The following is a 26,600-nucleotide window of genomic DNA, read 5'->3' on the forward strand; positions in this document are numbered from 1 at the left end:
ATTGTAGGCTGATACTTTCAAAAAATATATATTTTATCATATTATTAAGAATATTCTAACTACAAGGNATCAGGGTTTTCGCTATGTACATTAGTCTAAGTAGTGGCGAACCTGCCCGCCATTCTTTAAACGTGTACTAAGCGATTTTTGAAACATGCTTTTGACCGCAGTGTCTGATCGAGTCCCAAAACACACTTCCAGCCAATCAGCAGTAAGGGGGCGTGTCTTGTCCTGATAGCGAGAAGAGAGCTCTCAATTTGAGTGCACAGGACGCATATTACATTACATTTACATTTAGTCATTTAGCAGACGCTTTTATTCCAAATTAGCATATAGCAGATCAACTGTGCATTGAGAGGAGATGGCAGATAAAAAAGAGGAAAATTATCAGAGAAACAAAACATAAACAGAAGTTACAATCCCATGCAAGAGGTATGACCCGCGTAAATTGGAGCAGCTTTCCACGGTGGATAGAACTCAAGGAGTGGGAAGGTCTCCGCATCGGCGCCGAGGTTGCTTGTTTCTTTTGTTGATAGGTGAGTAACGTTTGATTTTGCTGTGTTTCACAAACTTATCCATGTTGCTTTGTTTAATATGCTTGTGTGTCTCTTCACTTGTTTCCGCGATCGTCTTTGCCCATGGTTGCGTGTGTAACGTGTGGGGCTAATATTCAAATAGGCGAGTTACGGTTGCCAAATAGCTCACCACGCTGCAACTTCACAAAACGACATTCAAATAGAAAAGCACCAGCAAATTAAGAAAACATCTTCATCAGTTCGACAGCACACGTGCTGCAAAATACTCACACCACAACGAAATACAAAAACAAGCTTCAAATACACCAACCAACAGATACAGAAACGCCCTGCAAATACTCAACCATTAACCCCCAACGAAACCGATGACCTTTTTGTTGGCGTATGATTACCATTTGTATAACCACATTGACAAATCCATGGTTTAAACTATGGTTAGAGTAGGAATCCATGGTTAATTTTTGCATGAATTCAGTACCATTTTTGGTTGCTTTTTTTATATAATAAATGTCTTTATTAATTAATTCATTTTCATAAGTAAAACCACAGCTATGGATTAGTTTTTGTAAGGTAGTTTAAAAGTACGTTAGCAGCTTACATAACCGTTCCCAGTTACAGCATTGTGTATTTAGTCATCTTATTAGGCTATCATTCACCTAAAAAAAGCAACAACAACAACAACAACACCACAAAAGCTACAAGGAATCTAGATCAGGAATTTAAAAATAACAAGATCTTTTCAGAGCAAACCCTTGTAACTTATGTCCCAGCCAATATTTGTCACTACGGTTCCCGTAAATATTTCCGCGTGGTCTGTGGTTTTTTTGCAGCACATTTCTTTATTTGTTTTATGTATTGTGAGTATCCGCACCGCGTGTTGTCAAACTGGACTGAAGATGTTTCCATAATTTGCGGTGTTTTTGTCATTTTGCAGTGCGTTTAGCGCCCTCGTCCACCTAAGCATGTCTGTTGGGGTATGGTGTGTTGTTTGGGTGCTAAAAATCGTGTCAGGTCAGACGCAGTCTGAAGCACAATAATAATCTCACCAGTACCAGTGCGGACTGGACGTAATCATGCCGGGAATTTGACTCCACCCCAGCACCTCTGTTGGTGCAGGTCACCAACCACCCAATTCCTGTGTCCACCGACTGTAAACTTGTAGGCTAACCCTTAGTGATGTAACATGTATACTACCATACATAATAATGAATGGATATTAAATAAACCCTCAAAAATCACTAGGAATCCACCATCTATATCATCTTTCCCGGATCCCTCTCTCCTCTCACGCTGCACATCTGTTTCTCTTGCTATATTGCAATAAGTCACGTTCAATAATCATATTAATTGCTGTGCACCATCATTGTTAGTTCCCCCTGATCACAGTCGCTCCAACTGATGATCTTAGTAAATCATAAAAGCTCCATATTGGTTCTACGAGTATAGTCAGCATGTTTAGTTTTGCTTATAGCTTAAACTTTACGGAAGGTTCCTGCTCTGACTCAAAAGTGCTGAACGTGTCCACCCCCTTTTGTTCACAGCAGGAGCCGCTTGGAGCACTAATTGCACTGTTGCTGTTCCCTTCTTCACCTTCAAATAAATATAAACATTGTACTAGACTACATATTTGTAGGCTGATACTTTCATCAAAAATCTATATTTATCATATTATTAATAATAATTCTAACTACAAGGAACGAGCACAAATAATACAATGAGTAAGCTACAATAAAATAAACTGACTTTTCCAGGGTTTTTTTAGGTAGGTCATAGCATAGTTTTTAGGTACATAAATTGAATAAAAGTAATATCAAAGTAAAACACATTGCATTGTGGACTACAAATGAAGATAAATCTTTTATTTAAAGTTACAAAAGCGTTCACCACGAGATGAGTGATTTCTTTGTTTTGTTGCTGTTCGTTAATAAAGACCTGTCCTTTAAAAAGAAATGCACTGATCCAGTGTTCGTATTCGTATTGAACAAGAGCGAATGGTTTGGCCACAGGTTTTTTTTTTTTTTTTTAATCGCTGTGTTGTATTCTGGAAGCCAGAATGTTCATACCATCACAGAAACATATATTAACTGAACCCTGTTTGTTTTACTGTTCTTTATGTACCCCTAATTACAGTTCTTCTCAGATTTAGTTGAACAGCGGTCCCAGCGCGTGCCGACCGTGTGTGGTGGAAACCGACAGTTCGATTTTTTCAGTGACACCGGCCAACCCTAGTACAAATAAATGGCAATGTAAGCTGACCGATCCTGCTTTCCTTACTGGTGAACAGTGGGATTTTGCAATCACCTTAATGCGTCTGTGGCCAGGCTTTTCGCTCTTTTATACGTTCCCGCTCTGCTCCTTGCCTTTTTGCTTTTACGCTCTGTTTTTTTGCAACGGTTGTCTAAGATGAGCCTCCTCTGTTATAGCCAATTAGGCTGCTTCGCTGATGTTGGGTCATTTTGGTGGTGTCATTTTACCTCCGTGATCGCCTGATTCGTAGATTCATAAATCCGTCAATTAATTCGCAGTTGCATCCCAGCCTATTGCACATCAGCCTGATCGACTGCACAGCGGCAGCCGACAGGGCAGAATGACCATCAGGCCACCGGGAAATGTCCCGGTGCTCCCTATGGCCAGTCCGCCTCTGACCACCGGGAAATGTCCCGGTGCTCCCTATGGCCAGTCCGCCCCTGACTGTAACAACTGGTGCTGTCACCCGGCGTTCGTTTTCTGTGTGTGTATGTACTTCGACTCCTGACCCGGGGTCCTCTGGCAGTGCTAGTAGCTACATGCTCAATTGTGCCTGTGGTAACCATGGTGATCATATACAGGTGCATCTCAAAAAATTTACAATATCATGGAAGAAACTTCTTTATTTTTTGTAATTTAATTCAAAAAAGCAAACTTTCTTATATTCCTGATTCATTGCACACAAACTGGAAATGTTTCAAAGAGTTTTTTGTTTTAATTCTGATGGTTACCACTTGCAGTTTAAGAATTTAAAAATTCAGTATCTCAAAAAAATTTGAATATTTTCAAAGATCAATCAAAAAAGATTTCGAAAAACATAAATGTTCAAGATACCAAAAGCAGGTTTAATTGTGCACTTTCAGCTTGTTTAGGGAATGCTTTTTGCAGGGGTACCAGCTTCAGTCGCGGTACGTGCAGCATGAAGGCGCATCAGCCTACTGTCCGCGGCCAATCAAGCACCAATAACATCATGGTCAGCAAACCGCTGGGAAGTTATTGTAGCACCGTGGGCAGATGCTTTAAAGTCCTGCTGTGCCGAGAAATGAAATCATCAGCATCTCCATAAAAGTTTCAGAAGGTCGCTTAAACGCACACACAGACAGTGAGATCCAATTGTACTGTTTAATAGGTAGAATCCAAAATTGTAATCCAGACAGGCAAGGTCAAAAAATAACAAAAAGCGATTGAAAACAAGAAACGCTTGAAAAGAACACAAGGAAGCAATGGTAGAAAGCAGGGAAGCGACGCATAAACCAAGGACTCCATAAAAACAGATAGAGAACGAACCGGTATGCTATACACAGGTGGCAGGTAGAAAGTGGGGACAGCTAGGTGCAATTAGCAGTGACGCATTAAGCAGTGATGAATGGGACCAAGGCTTGTGGGAATGCTTGAGGTGCCTGCGAGTAGGGGTGACTATAGGGGAAGTAGGGGCCACTGGTGGACACCCAGGGAAACGCAGACCAGACGCTCTTGACATTACCCCCCCCTCTAAGGAGCAGGAATACCAGATGCTCCATCCGAACACAAGAACAAACCAAGAACACAGAGACCAGGAGGGGAGGTGGACTGGTGGAGGATAAGGGGGAGGGACGGAGGGCCAGGTCCATAGGGGGAAACAGAGACTGGAAGTGAGGTGAAAAAAACACAAAAAAACAAAACAACAAAAAACAACAACAATGACAACAACAACAAGAAGACCAGGAGGGAGGTGGACCGGCAGAGGACCAGGGGGAGGGATGGAGGGCCAGGTCCATAAAGGGAAACAGAGACCGGAAAAAAAAAAAAACACCAAAAAAACAACAACAACAAAACAAAGAGGCCAGGAGGGGAGCTAAAAAGTTCAGGGGGCCCAGGGCCCAGAGGCGACAGGGCGAGAATCCAGGGTGGAGCAGGTGGGGCTGGAGCCCACCCGGGGATGGCTGAGCAGACGGACCTGGAGCCCACCCGCCCGGTAGCAGACGGGACTGACGCCCCAGAGTGAGACAGCAGAGGACCACCACACCTGCAATAGATGGGTGGACAAAAAGCCCACCAAGTAGCAGAAGACCACCACAGCTGTGCGGCTGAACAGAAGCCCACACCAGAGGCCCGAACAGAAGACCACCACAGCCCGTCGCGGTCGAGACAGTAACCCACCAGAGCGGAGCAGAGGACTGCACAGGAGAGCAAGTCTGGTCAGTTAAGGCTGAAATAGAGAACATGAACAGGTTTAAGGTGCCTTCCGTGGCCATGAGAATGGTAGATGGGCTCCGCCATGTCAGGCAGCGGTGAGTCACCTTGGATTGCTCCAGGGCCTGACAGGATAGGACGAGCTCGCTAAGGACGTTCGCCTGAGACGATGAGCTCTGGAATTCAGCTGAGATGCGAAAGGCCTCCTGGAGATCCGTTGTGATTTGACTGGGTTCAAGAAGATCACTGTGGCTTTGCTTCGTTCAGGAAGAATCACCTGTGGCTTGACTTCGTGGTAACAGCTCTACCCATGAAGATCAAGTGGCCAGCTCTGCCGCAGAAGATCATTGTTTACTTGACCTTGCCGCATGAGATCAAGAGTGTGAGCTTGACCTTGCCCATGAAGATCAAGAGTGACTTGACTTTGCCATGAAGATCATTGGTGACTGGACCTTGCTCATGAAGATGATTGGTGACTTGACTTTGCTCAGGAAGATGATTGGTGACTTGACTCTGCTCATGAAGATCATTGGTGACTTGACTCTGCTCATGAAGATCATTGGTGACGGCTCTGCCCATGAAGATGATTGGTGACTTGAGCTCTGCTCATGAGATCATTGGTGACTTGACTCTGCTCATGAAGATCATTGGTGGCTTGACTCTGCGCTGAGATCAAGAGTGAAGCGAGCTCCTGCCGTAGAAGATCGGTGGTTACTTATTGCTTACTTTGCCCATGAAGATCAAGAGTGACTTGACCTTGCCCATGAAGATCAAGAGTGACTTGACTTTGCCCATGAAGGTGTGGAGTGACTTGACTTGGAAGGTCTAACTGTAGTTTTGCTTGACTCATGGGTGTTAATGGTGACTTGACCTGACTCTGGAGGGGGTCAGCAGGGGACCTGACTCCAACTCCACAGGGGTCAGCAGTGATCTGACTGGAGCTCCTGGCAGAAATCGGCGGTGACAGCCTGGTCAGTGGGGACCTGACGCTTCGACACTGGAGGGTCAGCAGTGATCTACCTGAACTCTGTGTGAGATCAGGCGGGGACACAGTCAGCAGGGACCCACAGTGGGCTTCGACTCTGGAGGGTCAACAGGGACCTATTTCGACTCTGGAGGGTCAGCAGGGGACCTGGTCAGTGGGGACCTGACTTCGACTCTGGAGGGTGCTTGGTGATCTGACTAGACTCTGTGAGATCAGCCGGGACCCCTGGTCAACAGGGACCTGGCTTCGACTCTGGAGGGTCAGCGGGGACCTGGCTAGACTCCTAATGTGAAATCAATGGGGGGACCTGACTTCGAGCTCTGGAGGGGTCCCAGCGGTAATCCTGACTGGGCCTCTAATGAGATCAGCGGGGACCTGGGCCTTGGGGACCTGGCTTCGACTCTGGAGGGTCAATGGGGGACCCTGGCTTCGACTCCTGGAGGAGGGTCAAGCGGGGACCCCTGGCCTTCGACTCCTGGGAGGTCCAGCAGGGACCTAGTCAATAGGGGACCTGGCTTCGTCTCCTGGAGGGTCAAGCGGGGAGCTGGCCTTCGACTCTGGAGGTCAGCAGAGGACTGGCTGCGACTCTGGAGGGTCAGCGGGGACTACGGCTTCGACTCTGGAGGGTCAGCGGTGATCTGAATAGACTCTGTGAGATCCTGAGGGGACCTGTCCCAGCAGGGACCTGACTACCGACTCTGGAGGGGTCAGCGGGGACCCTGACTGAACTCTGTGAAATCAAAGGCGGAACCTGACTTCGACTCTGGAGGGGGTCAGCGGTGATCCTGACTAGAGCTCACAGCCAGGATCCAAGCGGGGACCTGGGCAGCGGGGACCTGGCTTCGACTCTGGAGGGTCAATGGGGACCCTATTGGCCTTTCCGACTCCTGGAGGGAGTCCAGCGGGGGACCCTGACTACCGACTCTGTGAAATCAGGCGGGGACCTGGTCAGTGGGGACCTGGCTTCGAGCTCTGAAGAGGGTCAGGGACCTGGTATTGGCTTCGACTCTGGGGGAGGGGGGTCAGCGGGGCCCTGACTTGACTCTGGGGGGGTCCAGCGGGGGCCTGGCTTCGACTCTGGGGGGGTCAAGCGGGGCCCCCTGACGCTTCGACTCTGGGGGGACCACGGGGTTCCTGGCTTCGACTCTGGGGGACCACGGGGACCTGACCTTTCGACTCTGGGCGGTCACCTTAGGCCATCTTGAACGATGGCTCTGGCCTGGCCTGACTATCTCGTCTGTGCAGTGGCTGGGCGGCAGCAGTGTTGGGGTAGCAGGGACTGTGGACCACTGAGCAACAGTCCAGTTGTTTTCTCCCTTACCCCGAGGTGGAATGCTTCTGATGATGTTTTCTGGTTCAGGAGTGGCATGGTTCTATGAATGTGACAGTTGTACTTTTCCGCAGAAGATGTCTGAGCATGGTGACTCTTGATCGCTGACTCCGACTGCAGTCCACTCCTTGTGAAGCTCTTCAAGTTCTTGAATAGGCTCTGACAATCTTCCCAAGGCTGTGGTCATCCTGCCCTTGTGCACCTTTTTCCTACCACACTTTTCCTTCCAGTCAACTTCCTATGAATATATTTTGATACAGCACTCTGTGAACAGCCATGCCCTTTCAGCAAGACCTTCTGTGACTGTATCCTCCTTGTGGAGGTGTTGATGATGGTCTTCTGGACAACCTGTTGCATGTTCTAACTAGCCCAAGTGTTACCCAGAATTTATACTCAAAATTAATCCGAATCTAATCAACCTCAACAAAGGAATATTCTAGATTTTTTGAGATACAAATTTTAATTTTTCTGAGCTGTAGTTGTATACCTCAAAAAAAAAAAAAAAAACAAAACTCTTGAAATATTTCAGTTTGTGTGCAATGAATCTAGAATATAAGAATGTTTGCTTTTTTGAATTAAATTACAAAAAATGAAGAACTTTTCTATGATATTCTAATTTTTTGAGATGCACCTGTACTATCATCTATGACTGAGCTGGTGATTTTTCTGGACTGAAAAAATTTGACTGCTGGACAGCTTGGTCCCCCCCAGTTAAAAATCCTATCTGCGCCCCTGACTCAAGGGTGGGTGTGTTGGAGGAGCTGGATACGTCACAATATTGTAAATATTTGTTTTAAACCAGGAAAAGCCAGCCAATGAATATCACAAAATTTTGCCCAAGGTTAAGAGTTACATGGTGAAGACCTCTTAATCTCAATCGATTCTCTAGAAAGTGAAAGTAAAAACTGGCCGGTAGCTTTTTAGCATCTGGCGCTACGTGCTTGCTGCATTAACGGCGCATATTCTCTCAGAGATGAAGAGAGATGAAACTCCTTAATGTGCTGATAACGGTAGCCTATAGGCCTAGGCTATAGCTAAATGTTTTAATGTACTGCCTTAGTATTTCTCCTGTGGCCCGAACATAGGCTAGTGGGAAAAAAATAAATATTAATCAATAAATAAATACAGAGAAAGAAGAAGAATGTATTTCGTGTTAATCAGGTTTTTTTTTTTGGTACTTGAAATAAAGCTTTTTCATTGATGATTGCAGTGTTAATCATTTTAATTATAGGCCTATAATTCATTGTATAATAAACCGGTTTTAAAAGAACTTTTTAAAGACATTTTCAATGAGGAATAAGCTAGCCTAATCTTTATTATCCTCACTGTACGTCGGTTATACAGTGATGCACGTTATGAAAGAGTATTGCAAATTAATTGTAATATTAATTTAATAATAAAAGTAACTTAATAATAATAGGCCTAATAGGCTAATGAGAAGAATGTAACAGGTCTATATGTTAATTGAAAATGCCAAATCAGTTGCAAATTAATTGTAGAGGATATTAAAGATAGTCATAATCAGCAAATCGGTCATGTGTGATTTTTCCGTTATTTGAAATTATGTAGGGCAAACAAATTCGGAAAACGGTTGCACAGTATAATCGCCTGTATTAAATAATAATAATAATAATAATAATAATATGTAACCGAGACGGCATAATATTACCCATTCATACGCTACCGCCACTAAGGGGTCACTCGGTTTACGTGAATGCAAACTGGATTCAGTTCAGATTTATTGAGTTAAGTGGCTAATGTTTATGTACTATGAATGTTTCTATGTTTTGTCTATATTACAGAATAGCATCCAAAAGCCACTACCGTTGTTTAGTTTTGTGCATTGATTTTCTGTTTTTCTGATGTTTTTTAAAGTAGATGTGAATTGGTGTACGAATGAATTTGTGTGAGCAAAAATTTACATGATGGATAAGGATTGGGCTTGGATTGCTGTTGGTTAAAATAATGCGAAAACACATTTTATTTATTTTTGTTATTTGAAATGATATAATAGTTATCTAATTGTGTTAAAATAGATTAAACAATAATTATTCAGCAAATATTATATTTGTATAATAAACTGGGAGGGGCCTTTCATTGATATAATAGTTATCTAATTGTTCAGTCCCGTCCGCTGCCTACGCCCCTGGGTGTTTTGTTGATGATTGGTATTTCTTTGGTGTAAGTAATGTAATCCCACAGATTCAATAATTAGTGTTGAGTTTCTATACTGTTTGGTGTAACCCAAGAACTCTAATTCACATCTCTACCATCCATAAAGCCATTTCAAAATAAATATTTGCCTCTACTCCTGAGATGGTCAGATGCTCAAATCCTTTCCAATCCGTATCTGAGCTATCACAGTCAGGTCCCACACGACTTCGACAGCAGTCTTTTTCAGGTTCAGATAATAGGTTACTACACAAATCACTGTAGCGAGGCAGCAGTCTCTTTCATGTGGCTGTCAACATCTTCCCTTCAGACTGGTTCGGCTGAGACAAGCGTGAGCTGTGATGATCCACGAACAACTGGTGTGATGCATCAGTGTATGACCGCGCACAACTAACAAACTAAAAACAAAAACAGACGATCTACATTTAAACTACTATTACAAATTTCAGCTTTAATACCAGAACCGTAACTCTGTATGTTGTCACTTCCAAGAAAATCAAAAAAAACACCTGAGAAACAAATAAAGATATTTACGATAGGTGACCAGATGAGATTACTGAAATTCGAAGGGGGTCTGCGGTCTGGGGTGACGGATGGGGCTTCTATGATATTAGATCATGAAGCCTATGCACAAGATACGAATTTCAAACCTGAAGCAAACATATTTTATTCAAAGATCACCAGTCTGTCATTAGTCTTAGTCCAGCAAAAAACAACAATATTAAAATCATGAACCTAAATGTCATTGTGAAAGAAAGAAAACAACAATGACTGCTGTAAGTAACAGTGCGAAATCAGACCTTTCTAGAGTAGCCTAACGCTAATAAGCTTGAAACGGCACAATGAAATACCTGTGTAGTGAAGCATTTTTTTGTTTTTTGTATCGCTTTTGCTTTTTAGCAGCGTACAGTTCCGGTACACCCTCAGCCATGCTAACGAATGGATGAAAATTAGCTTATCAATGCATATCTAAATTTACCGTATTTTTTTAGAACTAGAAAAAAGATGTTGCAGCTAATGAGTAGCCGTGGCGGGGGCCATTGTAGGACGACTCAACCCTCCGCGAGACAGTTTTTAATGTTTATCAGACAATAACTTCTCAAGATTTCAAGCTAGGCAGAATTTTCGGGACAATTAGGGCCAGATTCGGGACAACAGTTTAGATTTCGGGACTGTCCCGAATTTTTCGGGACGTCTGGTCACCCTATTTACGCATGACTAAAAAACAGAAAATAATGCTCTATGAACCATTTATGTTAAATACGGTCTCAAAATCTACTAAGAGGTTTGGAAATTTGAGGAATTTTGAAATGGAAAATGTGTAGGAACCCTGTTAAAGTTCCTAGAGACACAGCTGTCAGTCTTATTCCTTAACTTAAAATGTGTTGTACCAGAAAACCTTTGAGGCTGTTGAAGAAAAAGCACAATATCATAAAATGTTTGATCAGAACAACTGAGGAAAAACCTGCATTTTACAGTCAAAGACTTTCAAGATGACCCAATGAAAGGCGGAAAAACATTTCAATACAGTGTATAAGAAGAACACTAGACAAGTATGGCTTTCGTGATGGGGCATCTTGCCAAGGGCCACTCTTGACCAAGAAGAACATAAAAAGCTGACTTGAATATGCTAAAATTCATTTGGATAGACCTGTGGAGCTCTGGAAGAATGTTTTATGGAGTGATGTGACCAAACTGGAACATTTTGGACCCATGGATCAGCAGAATGTCTGGTGCAAAAAAGGCAAAACTTGTAAGCAGAAGAACAGCATCACCATAGTCAAACACTGAGGTGGACAGGTCCTTTTATGGGGGTCCTTTTATGCCAGGAAGTGGAAATCAAGATTGTATGAAGGACATCATGGATTCTTTAAAGTATCAGGCCATTTTGGCAAGAATTGTGACTGAAGCTGATGATCAATGGACTTTCCTGCAGAACAGTCATCCCAAAGTATACATCCAAATCTACTTATGCCTGGTTCAGAGATCAGTTATAGAATGTACTTGAGTGGCCTGTTCAGTCTCCAGATTTAATTCTTATTGAAAATATTTGTTTGAATTTGAAGAAAGCAGTTGCAAAGTGAAAACCAAACATTATCAGTGATCTGAAAGCTTTTTCGGGTGAGGATAAGAGACAACTTCTAAGCACTTACAGGCAACGTGTGAAGGTTATAAAGAATAAGAGATTCTGCACCAAATTTGACTTTTGACTAATAAACTTTTTAATAAATAAAAAATTTTAACCCCCAAATTTTAAACAACACTCAGATGTACACTATCAATAGTACACTATTAGAGAAAGTTTATGAATACACATTTGAGTAATTCTGAATGTAAGTTGGTGAATAATGGAAAGAGAGAGAGAGAGAGAGAGAGAGAGAAAGAAATCTAATTGGCTCTAAATGTTTAAAATTATTCAACCCCAAAAAGTCAAATTCGGTGCAGAAGGATGCCTTTGTTGATTTTTTCACTAAATGTAATTCTCTGCAGCAAATTTTCTTACAGGTCAAGGGGGCTGACTTATTATTATNTTTATTATAATATACTACGCAGGGGGAAATTTCACAGTCATTTAATGCTGTGTTTTCTCTTAATAAAGAACCCCTGTTAGATGTATGGCTGTGCTGGAGTGTTTGTCATAGTGTGAAGGTTTACCACGGCCACAGAAAAAGAAATACAATTAAAAAATCATTTGTGAGGAAGACTTGCCAACAGCTGATCGTGAAATTCTTTTAAACAACCGTGATACCAAATGGATCTTAAACACCGACTGAAAATACTCTGAGCGCAAATAACATGCATAACCGTCGCCTGACAGTAGAGTGGTTCCCGGCTTCATAGAAAGGAACCAGTTCACGCGTGGAACATAAAGTCTTAACCGTTACTGTTGCGGACTTTGATGTACGATGGCTCTTCCCTCGTTCAGTGTGTGTGTCTTTTTAAAAAGTCTTGTATTTATCTCTATTATTCTTTTATTATAAAGATTAATTGCCATTGCTGCTGTCCTTCTCTTTCTGAGAGTGTCGAACACAGCTTGCAAATTGTACACGTCCAACTGAAACAGTCCCTGGTATTAACGCCCTCTGCGGCCTAATCACTTGGCTGTCAAGCAAACGAATCCCTCGTGCACGAAAACACACACTTCTTTCGCTCATACCTTTATTTTGGTTTACACATTTTTCTGCTTGTTAATAAACTCATGTCATTAACAGCGGGGCCTTTCAATCTTACAGATTGCGGGCGGGCCCTGTGCCCGTCATTCCCCGTCCTGCTGCCTACCCCCCTGGTGTTGGGTGTCGACCTGTTTTCTGAATGAGCTTAAGAATTCAGTTGGTCAGTACAACAATTAAATCTCCACAGATGTTCAATAAACTTAGGTGTAGTTTCTATATCTCAGGTTGAAAATCGAAGAATCCTCATAATTTCACATCTCTAATCTATCGGCATCCATTAAGCCATTTCAAAATAAATATATTGGCGCCTGTACCACTTCTAATGGGCCAGAATTTTCCGAAAATCCTTCAACGTTAACTGTGGTAGACATCACCCCTATTAAGTCTGCGTTTACGACTTCGACAGGCAGCCGTTTTTTCTCAGTTTATGCAGGGATAATCTAATACCGTCTTTACCTATATAATAAATGCTAGCTGTGTGTTGGGCGGCGAGCATCCGTCAGTTCGCTCTTTCCATGTCGGTGCACGCTGTGCAACATCTGTAGCTTTTCAGACTGGTTCGATTTACATGCGTTGCAGCTGGCCGGTGACCTGATCTCACGGAAACATACGCTGGTCGCTCGATGGCATCAGTCCTGTGGTCGGGCAACTTGTAAGAGGAGACCCGAATGCGCGCACAAAACTAAACAACTAAAAACAAACGCAGCGATCTACAATGTAAAACTACTATTCCAAAGATTTTCAGCGCTTTAATACCAGAACGACGCTGTGGTTGTCACGTCACTTTCAGAAAAATCAAAAAAAAAAACCACCCCACCCCCCTTGAGGGAAAATAAATGTTATATTACGCATATGGTGACCAGATGAGCTTGGCTGAAATTCGGGAAGGGGGGGGGGGGAGAGTCGTGCGGTGTCTGTGGTGTGACGGGATGGGGGGCTTCGTATGATATTAGACGCCGTAGCCTATAAGAAAAGATAATGAATTTCAAACCTGAAGCAAAACATAATTTTTCTTCAAAGATCAACAGTCCTGTCATTAGTCTTAGGTCTGCCACCAAAAAAGAATCCACAATATTAAAATCATGAAAACTCAATGTCAGTTGTGAAAAGAACTAACCACACAAACCACCATGACTGTTGTAAGTAACAAGTGCCTAAATCAGAACTCGTATTCTGTAATAGCCGAACGGCTATCAAGCTTTAAACGAAAACAATGAACATAATGTGGGTAGTGAAGTATTTTTTTTTATTTGTAGCACATTCAATAACTGCCTTTACGCGTTTGCAAAATCACTGTTATCGCTCCTCGCGGCTGGCAGCAGCTTTGCGCTCTCCTTCATATATCGTGTTTGTTCTGCTTTTTAGCAGCGTGTTGGGGGTTCCGGTACACCAGGCCATTGCCAACGATAATTTGATGTAAAATCCTTATTCTTATCAATTCGCTTCTAAATTCGCGCCGCCTACCGTATCTTTTTTGAACTTAGAAAACTAAGATGCTGCAAGCCAATGAGGCAATCGGCGGGGGCTGGTTGCAGGACGAACTCAAACCTTCCGCCAGACATGTTGTTAATTTTATCAGAGTAACAATAAAGTCTCCAAGATATTTGCTTTAGGCGTAAATTTTCGGTGACAATGTAGGGCCCAGAGTCTTCTGGCGACAACCGTTGAGATTTTCGGGGACTGTCCCGAATTTTTCGGGACGTCTGGTCACTTCCTATTTACGCATGACTAAAAAACAGGGAAATAATGCTCTATGAACCAGTTATGCTTCAATACGGTCCTCACAAGCTCTAATAAGAGGTTTGGAAATTTGAGGAATTTTGAAATGTAAAAAGTGTAGGCAACCTGTTAAAGGTTCCTAGAGACCCAGCTGTCCAGTCTTATAGTCCTAACTTAAATGTTTTGTAAGAAAAACCTTTGAGGCTGTTGAAGGAAAAGCACATAAGTCATAAACTGTTTGTACATCAGAACAACTGAGGGAAAACCTGCATTTACACGTCAAGACTTGCAAGATGACCCAATGAAAGGCGGAAAAACATTCCAATACAGTGGTATACGACGAACACGAGACAAGTATGGCTTTAGTGAGGGGGCATCCTTGGCAAGGGCCCACTCTTGAACCAAGAAGAAACCATAAAAAGCTGACTTGCATATGCTAAAAATTCATTGGATAGACATGTGGAGCTTCGGGAAAGATGTTTTATGGAGTGATTGTGACCAAAACTTGGACACATTTGGACCCATGGTCAGCAGGAATTTCCTGTTGCAACAACAAGGAAACACTTTAAGTAGTAGCAGAACAACAGCATCACCATAGTCAAACAACACTGAGTTGGACAGGTCCTTTTCATGGGGGTCCTTTTATGCCAGGAAGTGGGATAATCAAGAGTGTATGGAATGGCACAATCATGGATTCTTTAAAGCGATCTACGCGCAACGCCCCCTTTGGCCACAGATTTAAGAATCGTCGACCTTGAAGCTGATCGATCAAATGGACTTTCCTGCAAGACCACCGTCATCACCACAATAGTATCATTCAAAAGCTACTTACGTGCCCTGGTTCATAGATTCAGTTATAGCGATGTACTTGAGGTGCCTGTTCAGTCTCCAGATTTAATTCTTATTAAAAATATTGTTTGAATTTGAAGAACAGCAAGTTGCAAAGTGAAACCAAACATGATCAGTGGATTGAAAAGCTTCTTTCGGGTGAGGATAAGAGACAACTTCTAAGCACTTACAGGCAACGGTGTGAAGGTTTAAAGAATCAGAGATTCTGCACCAAATTTGACTTTTGACTAATAAACTTTTTAATAAATAAAAAATTTTTAACCCCCAAATTTTAAACAACACTACTCAGATGTACACTATCAATAGTACACTATTAGAGAAAGTTTATGAATACACATTTGAGTAATTCTGAATGTAAGTTGGTTGAATAATGGAAGAGAGAGAGAGATGAGAGAGAGAGGAGAGAGAAAGAAATCTAATTGGCTCTAAATGTTTTAAAATTATTCAACCCCAAAAAGTCAAATTCGGTGCAGAAGGATGCCTTTGTTTGATTTTTTCACGAAATGTAATTCTGCCAGCAAATTTTCTTACAAGGTCAAGGGGCTCAACAAATCGCTTATTATTATTATTTTTTTTCTACATTCATTCATTGCATTTATATATGTTATGGCCTTTTGGGGGGGGGGGGGGGTATTGTAATATTATCAAGTGAACGCTTGAAATATATTATTTAGGTAGCACTTTATAATAATTAACTAACACGTTAATACACTTTAATACATTAACTAACATTAACTAATCCAACCATACTGTAAAGTGTTACAATTATTTGTTATTCAAGTATATATATGTTCACAAAACACTGTTAAATTAAACAGAAAAGCAGGTGTGCATGATTTGGCGTGGCAGTCAATACAAATAATAACCTTTTCTTTACCTGAATCTTGCGTAAAGTGTGTTTGGACCAGGCTCGGTTGCAGAATCACATTTGTGCCTCTGAAATGATCTTTTTCTATATAGTGTAGTAGTTAGCTTTGTCTGTGTTGTACTTGGCCGCTTGTCAAGCATGAAAAACACAAGTTTTATTTAAATTCTGAAATATATTATCATATACAGCATGCAAAGAGTGCTTCCCTTCAAATTTATTAAAAACAGTCACTCATTCATCACGATTTCACAAGTTTCACAAAAAACAACAAAAACAAAAAAACACACAAACACATCAGATCTGTGGCCATGCCCAGTCCCTTCTTGCCATCACAAGTATACAATTCTGGACACTCCCCTGGACAGAAACAGTGTATTAATGTGTTGTGTTTCTAACAGGATTGGAGTGAAAAACAGAAGAGCAGTTGGACGCCGCCGCCATTTAATTAACAATGGGGAGAAATTAAGATTACATTACCTTACAGACAAATAGATCTGTTTTTGTGTGTGTTTTCTGTTGTTTTTGATCCAAGGACTTTTTGCTACTATCAGACAATATGCTTATTGATTAAGGGTGATCACAAAGCAATTTTATTATTGCTATAGAGAGAAAATTTTAAAAAAGTTTAGAAAAACTACACAAGTTGTTCTGAAAAGGCAACAGAAATCGCTAAACTTAGATATAATTCTCTCTGAAATTAGTTAGGTCCTTTGTGTACAGTACTGTAGCTACTATTTTTGGTAAAGTTAGCAGTTTCACTTTCTTTATCTATTCACAAGCACAATGATATTGTGTTATTTTAGATGAAACAGTATGATAATATAATTTGACTAATTTAAATGACTGTAACTTTTTTATATATCACACCTGATATTGTCTCCTAAAGGATAGGAATCTAAAGCCTGGAGACGTCATTGAAATCTTCAGAGATGGATATCAGCACTGGGTGATCTATGTTTGAGATGGATATGTGATTCACGTGGTCACAGCCTGTGAGTTTTTTGTTTGTTTGTTATTACACACTTATTGAGCTAAACTTGTATTGAATCTGAGACTTCCCATTTGAGTCATGATTGTTTTTACTCTTCGATTTCATTCTCTACAGCTGGACACGGCGACTCTGGGTCCAGCAGTAAGCCAAGGAAAGATAACAAGGTCACAGTGAAGAAAGAAAAACTGCAGGATGTGGCTGGCAAGGATAAATACCGTATCAACAATCATCTAGATGAACATATTGAGCCACGTCCCATTGAAGATATTCTACAGGAAGCAGAAAGTTTTGTGGGAAAGGAATTTTCATATAATGTGGTAAAAAGCAACTGTGAGCACCAGTGGCGGACTGGGACAGTAAATCAGGCCGGGAATTTGACTCCACCCCAGGCCACCTCTGTTGGTGCAGTCACCACCACCCAATTCATGTGTCCACCAGACTGCTAAACTGGTAGGCTAACCCTGTTAGCTGATGTAAACAGGTAGACTACAATACATAATATGAATGGATAATTAAATAAACCTCAAAAAACTCACTAGGAATCCACCATCTATATCATCTTTTCCCTGAATCCCTCTCTCTCACTCTGCACATTAAGTTTCTCTGCTATATGAAATAAGCACTTTCAATAATCTATATTAATTATGCCAGCCATCAATTGTATGTCCCCATGATCACAGTCCTCCAACTGATGCTCTTATAAATCATAAAAGCACATATTGCTCTAAGAGTATAGCCAGCATGTTTAGTTTTGCTTATAGCTTAAACTTTACCGGAAGGTTCCTGCTCTGACTCAAAAGCTGAACTGTCCACCCCCTTTTGTTCAACAGCAGGAGCACTAGTGCTACTGTTGCTTCCTTCGTCACCTTCAAAATAAATAAATAAACATTGTAGACTAGACTACGCATTGTAGGCTGATACTTTCAAAAAAATATGATATTTTATCATATTATTAAGAATATTCTAACTACAAGGAACAGCACAAATAAATACAATAGAGTAAAGATACAAATAAAATAAACTGACTTTCAGGGTTTTTTAGGTAGGTATAGCATAGTTTTTAGGTACATAAATTGAATAAAGTAATCAAATGTAAACAGCATTGCATTTGGACTACAAATGAAAGATAATTTCTTGTATTAAAGTTACAAAAGCTTTTCAATCAAGAGCAGTGAGTGATTTCTTTGTTGTTGCTGTTCGATTAATATATAAGGACTGTCACTTTAAAAGAATGCACTGATCCAGTGTTCGTTTCGTATTGAACAAGAGTGAATTTTGGCACGGGTTTTTTTTTTTTTTTTTTTCATCGCTGTTGTTGTAATGTCTGGGAAAGCCAGAATGTTCATCCATCCAACAGAAAACATATTTTAACTGAACCCTGTTTGTTTACGTGTTATTTATAGTAAACATATTACAGATGCTTGTCAGATTTAAGTTGAACAGCGTTTCCAGCGCGTGCCGCACCGTGTGTGGAGAACCGAACAGTTTTCGATTTTTTCAGTGAATCCGTCCCACCCCTAGTAAATATAATGTAAATGTAATGCTGACCGACCTGCTCCTTACTGGTGAACATGGGCTGGGATTTTGCATCAACTTAAGCGTCTGTGGCCAGGCTTTTCTCTTTTTTATACGTTCCCGCTCTGCTCCTCCTTTGCTTACGCTCCGTTTTTTGCACGGGTTTCTAAGATGAAGCCTGCCTCTGTATATAGCCAATTAGGCAGTGCTTCGCTGATGCTGGGTCATGTGGTGGTGTCATTTTCACTCCGCGATCGCCTGATTCATAGATTCATAAATCCGTCAATTAATTCGCAGTTGCATCCCAGCCTATTGCACGTCAGTCTGATCGACTGCACAGCGGCAGCCGACAGGGCAGAATGACCATCAGGCCACCGGGAAATGTCCCGGTGCTCCCGATGGCCAGTCCGCCTGAGCACTGTGCTACACTGGTGAGATACGGAAATCCACAATCCAAGCAGGTACAGTTTAGCATGACCTTACATACAAGAAAGATTATATTGTAATACTCATAAATGTCTCAAAATCACAGAAGTACAGACTGTATTATGGCAAAATGTTTAAAATAATTTTATTATAAGGATTAAATTCACAATAGCAAGTTCTCACACAGTGACGATATAGTGACATAAATACTTCTCTTAGTAGCCTTCTCTTACTCTTTGCCTACATAAACAGGTGCATCTCAATAAATTAGAATGTCGTGGAAAAATTGGTGGGTTTTTGTTAAATGTGAGCCAAAATCATACAGTTAAAAGAACTAAAGACTTAACAGTACTTCAGTCTGTGTGCATTGAATTTATTTAATACATGAGTTTCACAATTGTAGTTGAAATACTGAAATAAATGAACTTTTCCACGACATTCTAATTTATTGAGATGCACCTGTATACTCATTAAGGCAAGCCCACACTCCACCCAGTGGTCAAAAACGAATTACAAATAGACATAATGGCTCCTCTTTCTTAAAGGTGCAAGATCTTGCTGCTGCAGCGCTTGTCTTTGGAATCCTGGCTCTAGCCACTATAAGAAAAAAACAGAATCAGAATCAGTAAGCATGAAGATGGGAAATGAAGAAATAAAAGTACAGTTGTGGATGCATTTGATTCTTTAAAGTCAGTAAATGTCTGGTTCACTTTATTACATTTAAATCGTTCAGATAAACATCCTTACTGGCACTGGCATCCTTGCTTTTATTAATTTTATGGTTTCAAAATTCAAAGAACATGAGAAGCACACACAATGAACAGTGGGAAATGAAGAAACTAAGAGTACAGTTGTGGAGGCATTTGATTATTCAATGTTTGCAATTAAATTTAAATAAACAATTTAAATAAACAGTTAAACTTAAAGTCCAAGCACCAGTGATCCATGTGTCTCAATATTGATCTCACTGGTTTACATTACAAGCATCAGATGTGTTCATATAAATATCAGCATCTGCAGTAAATTGTAAAATACATACCAAGAATCAGCAGTACAGAGATTCACATATCAGGGTGATAATAACGTGCTTATCTGTAGGATCAGAGATGGAGACTGCCATCTAGTGGAACAACAGCTGCTTTGTGTGTGGATATATTAGTGTGTGGGTTGAGGTCAGACTAAAAGAGCGGAACAAAAGTCTCAGTTCAAATGAATCAATAAGGACTACCTAAGAGAAGACATCAGTGAAAGCTTGTGTGCCACTTGATCTACAGATGTTTGCGTGTGGATAGTAAGATGCATTTGCAATATTTGAGATCATGGATAATGGAGTACTTGTGCTGAGCTTCACTTCCATTTTGAACAGAATGCTATTTTAATAAATCGTACAATAAACAATTATCCACTGCTCTTGCATAACTGGTTTAATCCGCAGGGAATGCATGAAAACGTCTTGAATCTTGAATGCAGAGTAAGTGCTTTGGATAAAAATGCATCAGTGTAAATGTAAATGTCACACTCACCTGTTGTTACAACATAGAGATGAATGGTAAAGGTTAATGAATCTAAAGCACAAACACTGACTGATTCAGAGAGAGTCATTCATGTAGTCATACTAGAAACAAATCATGCTCTGTAATTAATGAATTCCCTTAAATGAACTAATATTACACATTTCTTTGAGCAGCGATGAATCTTTCCTCAGATAAAGTCACCATCATACACACTTTAAAACCACTTCTTCTTACACCCGTCAGGACCTGTAGCAGTCATATACATCATGTTAGTCCAGATTATTGTCTGAAAAAGGTCTCTAGATTCAGGTGAGACATTTAAAATGAAGTTAACTCTATTCTCTGCTAGAGATTCACTCTCCTACAGCCAAGAACAGAAAGCAGTGGACAAAGTGAAAGTAAACAGATTTATTGAATAGATATACAGGAGTTGTGTGTTTGTTGGCATTGAACAGGTGTTTAACAGGTGTTACAATAGAGAATCAGCAGCCTGACAGTGTCTCTAGTCTGTAGATGGAAACATCTCATCATCTCTCAGATGGAGATGATTACAGAGAAATACACAAATCAATGAGACAGTACAGAGCCCTTACACAATGTAACATCAATGGACTGATAAATACATAACAACACACATGCACCACAATTATTCTAAATTTAAACATATAATTGTACCCTTTTCCAGATTAAAATGGTTTGTGAAAGCTTTAATATCTTTATAAGCGAATGCAACAGCAAAGATTTTAAAATAATCGCTGAGCTTCTCATAAATAAAATCATTATATTTGTCATCAGCTATTTCACACCACTTAGAATTAAAAAGTGAACAAATATTTTCAGCAATTTCTCTAGTAAAATTATAATTTTTTAGTTGTGTCTTTATATTATTAGTTTGTTTTTCTCCGAAGCTCTTAAACTCATGTAATAAAATTGGATTACTGGGAAATTTAATTTTTAATTCAATTTCTAGATCTGGTTTAATTTCCTTCATTTCTTTTATTATATCATTTTTGAACCTTTCTTGGTCTTTATCTCCCAGGAAAAATGTAAATTTTGATCTAGAATATTGTTTCTTAACTTGTTTCATTAATCTCAATATTTTATTACGAGAATCTTCATAATTTTTACTCAGTTTATCTGATGTTTTTACAAAGCTCTTTATTGTTTGTGCTGTACTTCCTGTCGCACCATAAATGTCCTGGAAAGTAATGTAAATATCTATATTAAATTCATTATACATATCTTTAGAGAAATTAGCTAGCTGGGTCATGCAAGGACACAACTTTCCCTTTATGCATAAACAGGGACTATATTTAGTAAATATATAAATAGCTTTTATTATTCTCTTCTTCTTCTTCATATACTTAATTTCTTGTTTTAAATTATTTATGCATTGATGCTCGCTGTGATGTATATCGGGATATTTACCAGTCTGACCAACATTTTTTGGCTTAAAGGGTCCGATTAATATACGTTCTCCTGTTTTAAGTTCAATCACTGCAAATGCATATTGACTTTTTAAATTAACCTTTTCATTGATTTTAAAGTGGTTTATAAAATATGACATTTTAGAAGACAGAGTTTGATTGACAGGAAAAAAAATATTTTTAAGAAAATAATTATAATCATTTATATAATGAATACAATTCAAATCAATTCGATGAACTACTTTTTGTAAAAATAACTTTTTTTTTTTCAAATCAATAAGTTCGATAGTGTCACTTTCTTCTTTTATCCACGAATCATCCAGATTCTTTGCATCCTGCAAAGCCTTCTTCATTCTGACAACACACTGAGAGTGAAATCAAAGGAATAAACAAATTATTGTAGATTATATTAATAATTTCACACAACTGATAACTGTATATAGCAGACAAAGAGAGTCTTTGATTTAGTATTTAAATTTTTTCACCTTTAACGTTTTGCAGATCATGTTTTTTCTTTAATTATATGTAGTTTTCTGACCATTAGGCTGATTTGCAGATCATGTTATTTCTTTAATTATCTGTGTAAAACTCTCCTACCGACAAAGTCACAAATATACACAGTTTAATGATAATTAATACATTTACATAGCAAAAAAAAGAAAATATATACATAATTTGTTCACTTAGAAATAAAAACTCAATATTTTGAGAAAAACAAATAATTTTTACCCCCTTGTATACCTTTTAATACTGTAAATATGCATACACACTGTATATACAGTGTATTTTTGCAAACACCATACATGACAGTCGTGTGTGAGTGCTGTGACAAACAAAAAAACACGAGACAGTCGTGTTGGTGTTACATGAAATAATCTCTGTACACACTGAATTTTGGCGTGTATGGCTAATCAGTTTTTGCGCAAAATAAAATTAAGTTACAAATGCAAAAAACAATTCCAGAAGACTGTCAAATAATGTTTAAAACGTAAGTGTCTTGCTTTTTACAAGAATCCACTTTTAAACGAAGTGTTTGTTTTTTGAGTGTTTTGTGGTTTTGTGTGTAGAGTTCAGAGAAATGGAGCCACGTGGTTCTGTCGTCTCATTGGTTGGAATGTGTCATGTGACCCTGATTGCTTGGTGTATATTCAACCCCTCATGTATCTTTGTCTCACTGTCGTGTGTTGATGTCAAGGAGCTGCGATTCTGCGTCAAGTCTAAATCAATAAGGAGTAATTTGACTGTTTCTTTTCTAGGCTTGATTGTGTTTATGGGGTGCAGTCTAAGATGTGTTCATGCTTCGAGTTTTAAAAAAAAAATGCATAATTTTCACAAGTTTAGCATTTATTCCACACCGATCTGCCCCTTCTTGACAAAAGCCTTGATTCCGTCCTTATTGTGACGCGCCTCCCTCAGAAATACACGATGGGATGAGATTGGTCAGCTGGCTCAGTGTCTGACAGATGGCTAAACTGCCTCGAGCGCGTGCGTGCAAATCCCGCCCCTCTCAAGCTCAGAGTGTGCTCCGGTTTTATTGTAAACAATGACGTCCTCTATATTGCTCATCAATGTGAGCTTGATTGAGACGCAGAGAATATTATTCCCGCCCCTCTCAAGAAAGGATCGCCGCTTCTATGGGAACTCTTGTGCGATTGCCTGCGGCTTCTGAATGCACTCTCATGGCTTATGTTTGTTTGGTGTTGTCTCATGACTTTTAGACAGAACGCTGTCAGGAATTTCAAAAACAGACGATATCCGAGTGGATTCGTAGTAAATGACGATTTGTACATTCAGACACTGTACATTTTAAAACATTCAAAGGTTTTTGTGCTTTCTACGAAGTTATTGCATTTTGAAATGTATTTTATGAATCAAATTTTGCGCAACATTATAAAGATTTAACGCACGTGAATTTTTTTTGTGAAATCGTGATAACTAACGTTAAAAAAGTGAAATCGTATCGTCTTATCATATACAGTAAGATTTAATTTATGATTATTTCTAAGCATTCACTCATCATCACTATTTGATCCAGTAAAACTATACATAAATTAAATCATTACACATGCACTGCATTAATTTCCTCCTCGAACGGTGTCACAGTCACAAAGAAACTTAGCAGTGTACAGTATTAAATCATTATGATCAGCGTAAAAGTGTACAGTCAGCAGTAAAAATCACTTACGGACTTGACATATGGTCAGTTCTGTGGTAGAACCCTTACGGATGAATATGGTCAGTTTGTGGTAGATTGGGAACAAGGAATTAGAACTATGAGACATTAGCAGAAACTCATAAGCACTGTGATCCAAACTAATGCAATCAGAGCAGAATATCTCACCATGTTTTTTTATTTTATTTTTGTAGTTCCTGGGGCAGGAGCCACTAAGACACCACTTTCTCTTTGATAGAGAGGATCTGTATGCCGGCCTACATTTATACCTCTCAGATCAGTAGACCTGTCCATCAGATGAACTCCTGCCCCAGGATCTGTTTTGTAATTGTAATAAAAAGTTCTTTTCTTAAAGAAGTTGCTTTGAAGGATCTTGGAAACTGAAAAGCTGGTAAATGAAAGCTCATTTATAGTCTGCTCAGACCAACCCTTTCGGTGATGACTATGTGAATCATGACACATAAAGCTGTTTATCTCGATTAACGTGTCCCTTCAGGTATTGAACAATGCCAAGAACGCCTGCCAAGAGCGATAACGATCACATCACTTCCTTGAGTGTCTGAATTCACAGTCCTGATCAGCAGCTGCTTTACTCAAAGTCAGTAAACCTGTTCTTCTGAAAACAATGACTTTGCAATGCAAAAATATTCTAAACATTTTTTATCACTCTTGTCTGTGTGAATGTTTTCTCTTTTTTTAGCATTTTGCAAGTATTGAAAATACTTACAAATTTTAATGCTGTTTCATGTCAGATGATCGTGTTAGATTACATGTTAGTATAGAAAAGTTACTTTTGAAATGTTCTTTGAACACCCTGAAACAAGTAGTAACATTTAAAAAACATTTGACGAATACTCAACAGTTTCAGAAATAATGTTCCATGAGCAATTTTTGTGCTTTTAACGTTTTTGTAATTTTTTATTTATTTTTTATTTTATTTTTTTTACGAATTTTACCGTTTTGACAACATTAAAGACCAGATAACTTTGAACAAACATTAACTTTACTGGAAGAACATTTGTTCATAACTCTGAGAGAATCTCAGCAGAATGTCAGCTAAAGAATGTTCCATGTTAGCTGATTCCAATCCAAACTAAAACCGTTCACACTATCCAATGCAGTCATTAATATGTCATACATGCCAATAAATGAAGAGTTTTTCTGTGTTTGTGTATTTGTGTTCTTGTGTTTCTCCAGAAGCCACAGATATGCTTGAGCGTTTCTGTTTCCTATAAAGTGAAACTTACACACGACACACCTACACCAACTCATTCACGTGTCCTGATGTTAGACTGATTAGTATATTATTTGAGTAAAATATTTATATCATAATATAGCACTATCCTATTTGAGAATCACAATGGTGTTAAAGCCACATATTCTAGTACAAATCTGAGGATGATAAATATAGAATTCTTAAGAGAAATACTTGATAATTAAAAAAAAAGATTTCTGCTTCTCTATTTCATATCCTCAAATAACTTCAATTGAATTAACAGCATTTCAGATAATCGCTGAAAAGTGACATCTGATAACTAAGAAATATGAAAAATTATAGAGAGAAATGATACTGTATTAAAGAAAACATGTAGGGATGCTACTAACATGTAATCTGTTCCCCTGTACCATTTACTGTATCACTAAATAATAAATATAAACATATGAATAATTCTAATTCAAATTTCAAATATTTAAACAATCGTAAACCAAGTATCTGTCTATCGACTTGGAAAAATTGAAAAATTAGAAAAGGTGATTTGTCTACCCTTACGAAAAAGAAGTTTATACAAGTGTGCTATTAGTAGACTTCTTTTAAACTAAAAATAGGAAAGTATGCTTTTAGTTTACTTTTTATGTACTTTTTAGAAATGGGCTTTATGTACTCCTCAGAAATATACTTAAAATGACATTTAAGTATACTTGACATACTTACAAAAAGTCTAAATATATTTGAGCTATACTTGTGCTCCTAGAATCTGTGTTTTTGTTGTTATACTGTAGAGGGCGCTAGTACACATCTTCTGCACAGAATTTGTGAAGAAACATGGAATACGACAACTGTAGCCAAACTCCTTGACATGTCTGTGTGTGGTGGCTCTTGATGCCTTGAACCCAGCCTCAGTCCATTCCTTGTGAAGTTCACTCAAATTCTTGAATTGATTTTGCTTGACAGTCCTCATGAGGCTGCGGTTCTCTCAGTTGGTTGTGCATCTTTTTTCTTCCACTCAACTTTCTGTTAACATGCTTGGATAAAGCACTCTGTGAACAGCCAGCTTCTTTGGCAATGAATGTTTGTGGCTTACCCTCCTTGTGAAGGGTGTCAGTGATTGTCTTTTGGACAACTGTCAGATCAGCAGTCTTCCCCATGATTGTGTAGCTAGTGAACCAAACTGAGAGAACATTTTGAAGGCTCAGGAAACCTTTGCAGGTGTTTTGAGTTGATTAGCTGATGGGCATGTCACCATATTCTAATTTGTTGAGATAGTGAATTGGTGGGTTTTTG

The 26,600-nt window shown here is 39.4% G+C and overlaps 1 protein-coding gene, 1 long non-coding RNA gene and 1 pseudogene across 2 annotated transcripts; 2 read left to right on the top strand and 1 right to left on the bottom strand.

Annotated features, from left to right (window-relative positions):
• Nucleotides 1-26,600, top strand: part of LOC109070544 — a 731,031-nt pseudogene that overhangs the window by 648,867 nt on the left and 55,564 nt on the right.
• LOC122140799 lies at nt 16,924-17,208 on the top strand. The gene is made up of 2 exons (XR_006157378.1): nt 16,924-17,043; nt 17,157-17,208. It is a non-coding gene; the product is annotated as an uncharacterized LOC122140799 (long non-coding RNA).
• On the bottom strand, nt 20,891-22,492 carry LOC109056064. The gene is made up of 2 exons (XM_042745796.1): nt 22,410-22,492; nt 20,891-22,289 (listed from the first exon to the last, which is right to left on the bottom strand). Exons 1-2 carry the CDS (start codon nt 22,428-22,430, stop codon nt 21,144-21,146), a joined length of 1,167 nt encoding a protein of 388 aa, XP_042601730.1. The 5' UTR covers nt 22,431-22,492; the 3' UTR covers nt 20,891-21,143.

This window comes from Cyprinus carpio, chromosome B19 (genome assembly GCF_018340385.1).
Source record: "Cyprinus carpio isolate SPL01 chromosome B19, ASM1834038v1, whole genome shotgun sequence".
In the NCBI taxonomy this organism is placed as follows: Eukaryota; Metazoa; Chordata; class Actinopteri; order Cypriniformes; family Cyprinidae; genus Cyprinus; species Cyprinus carpio.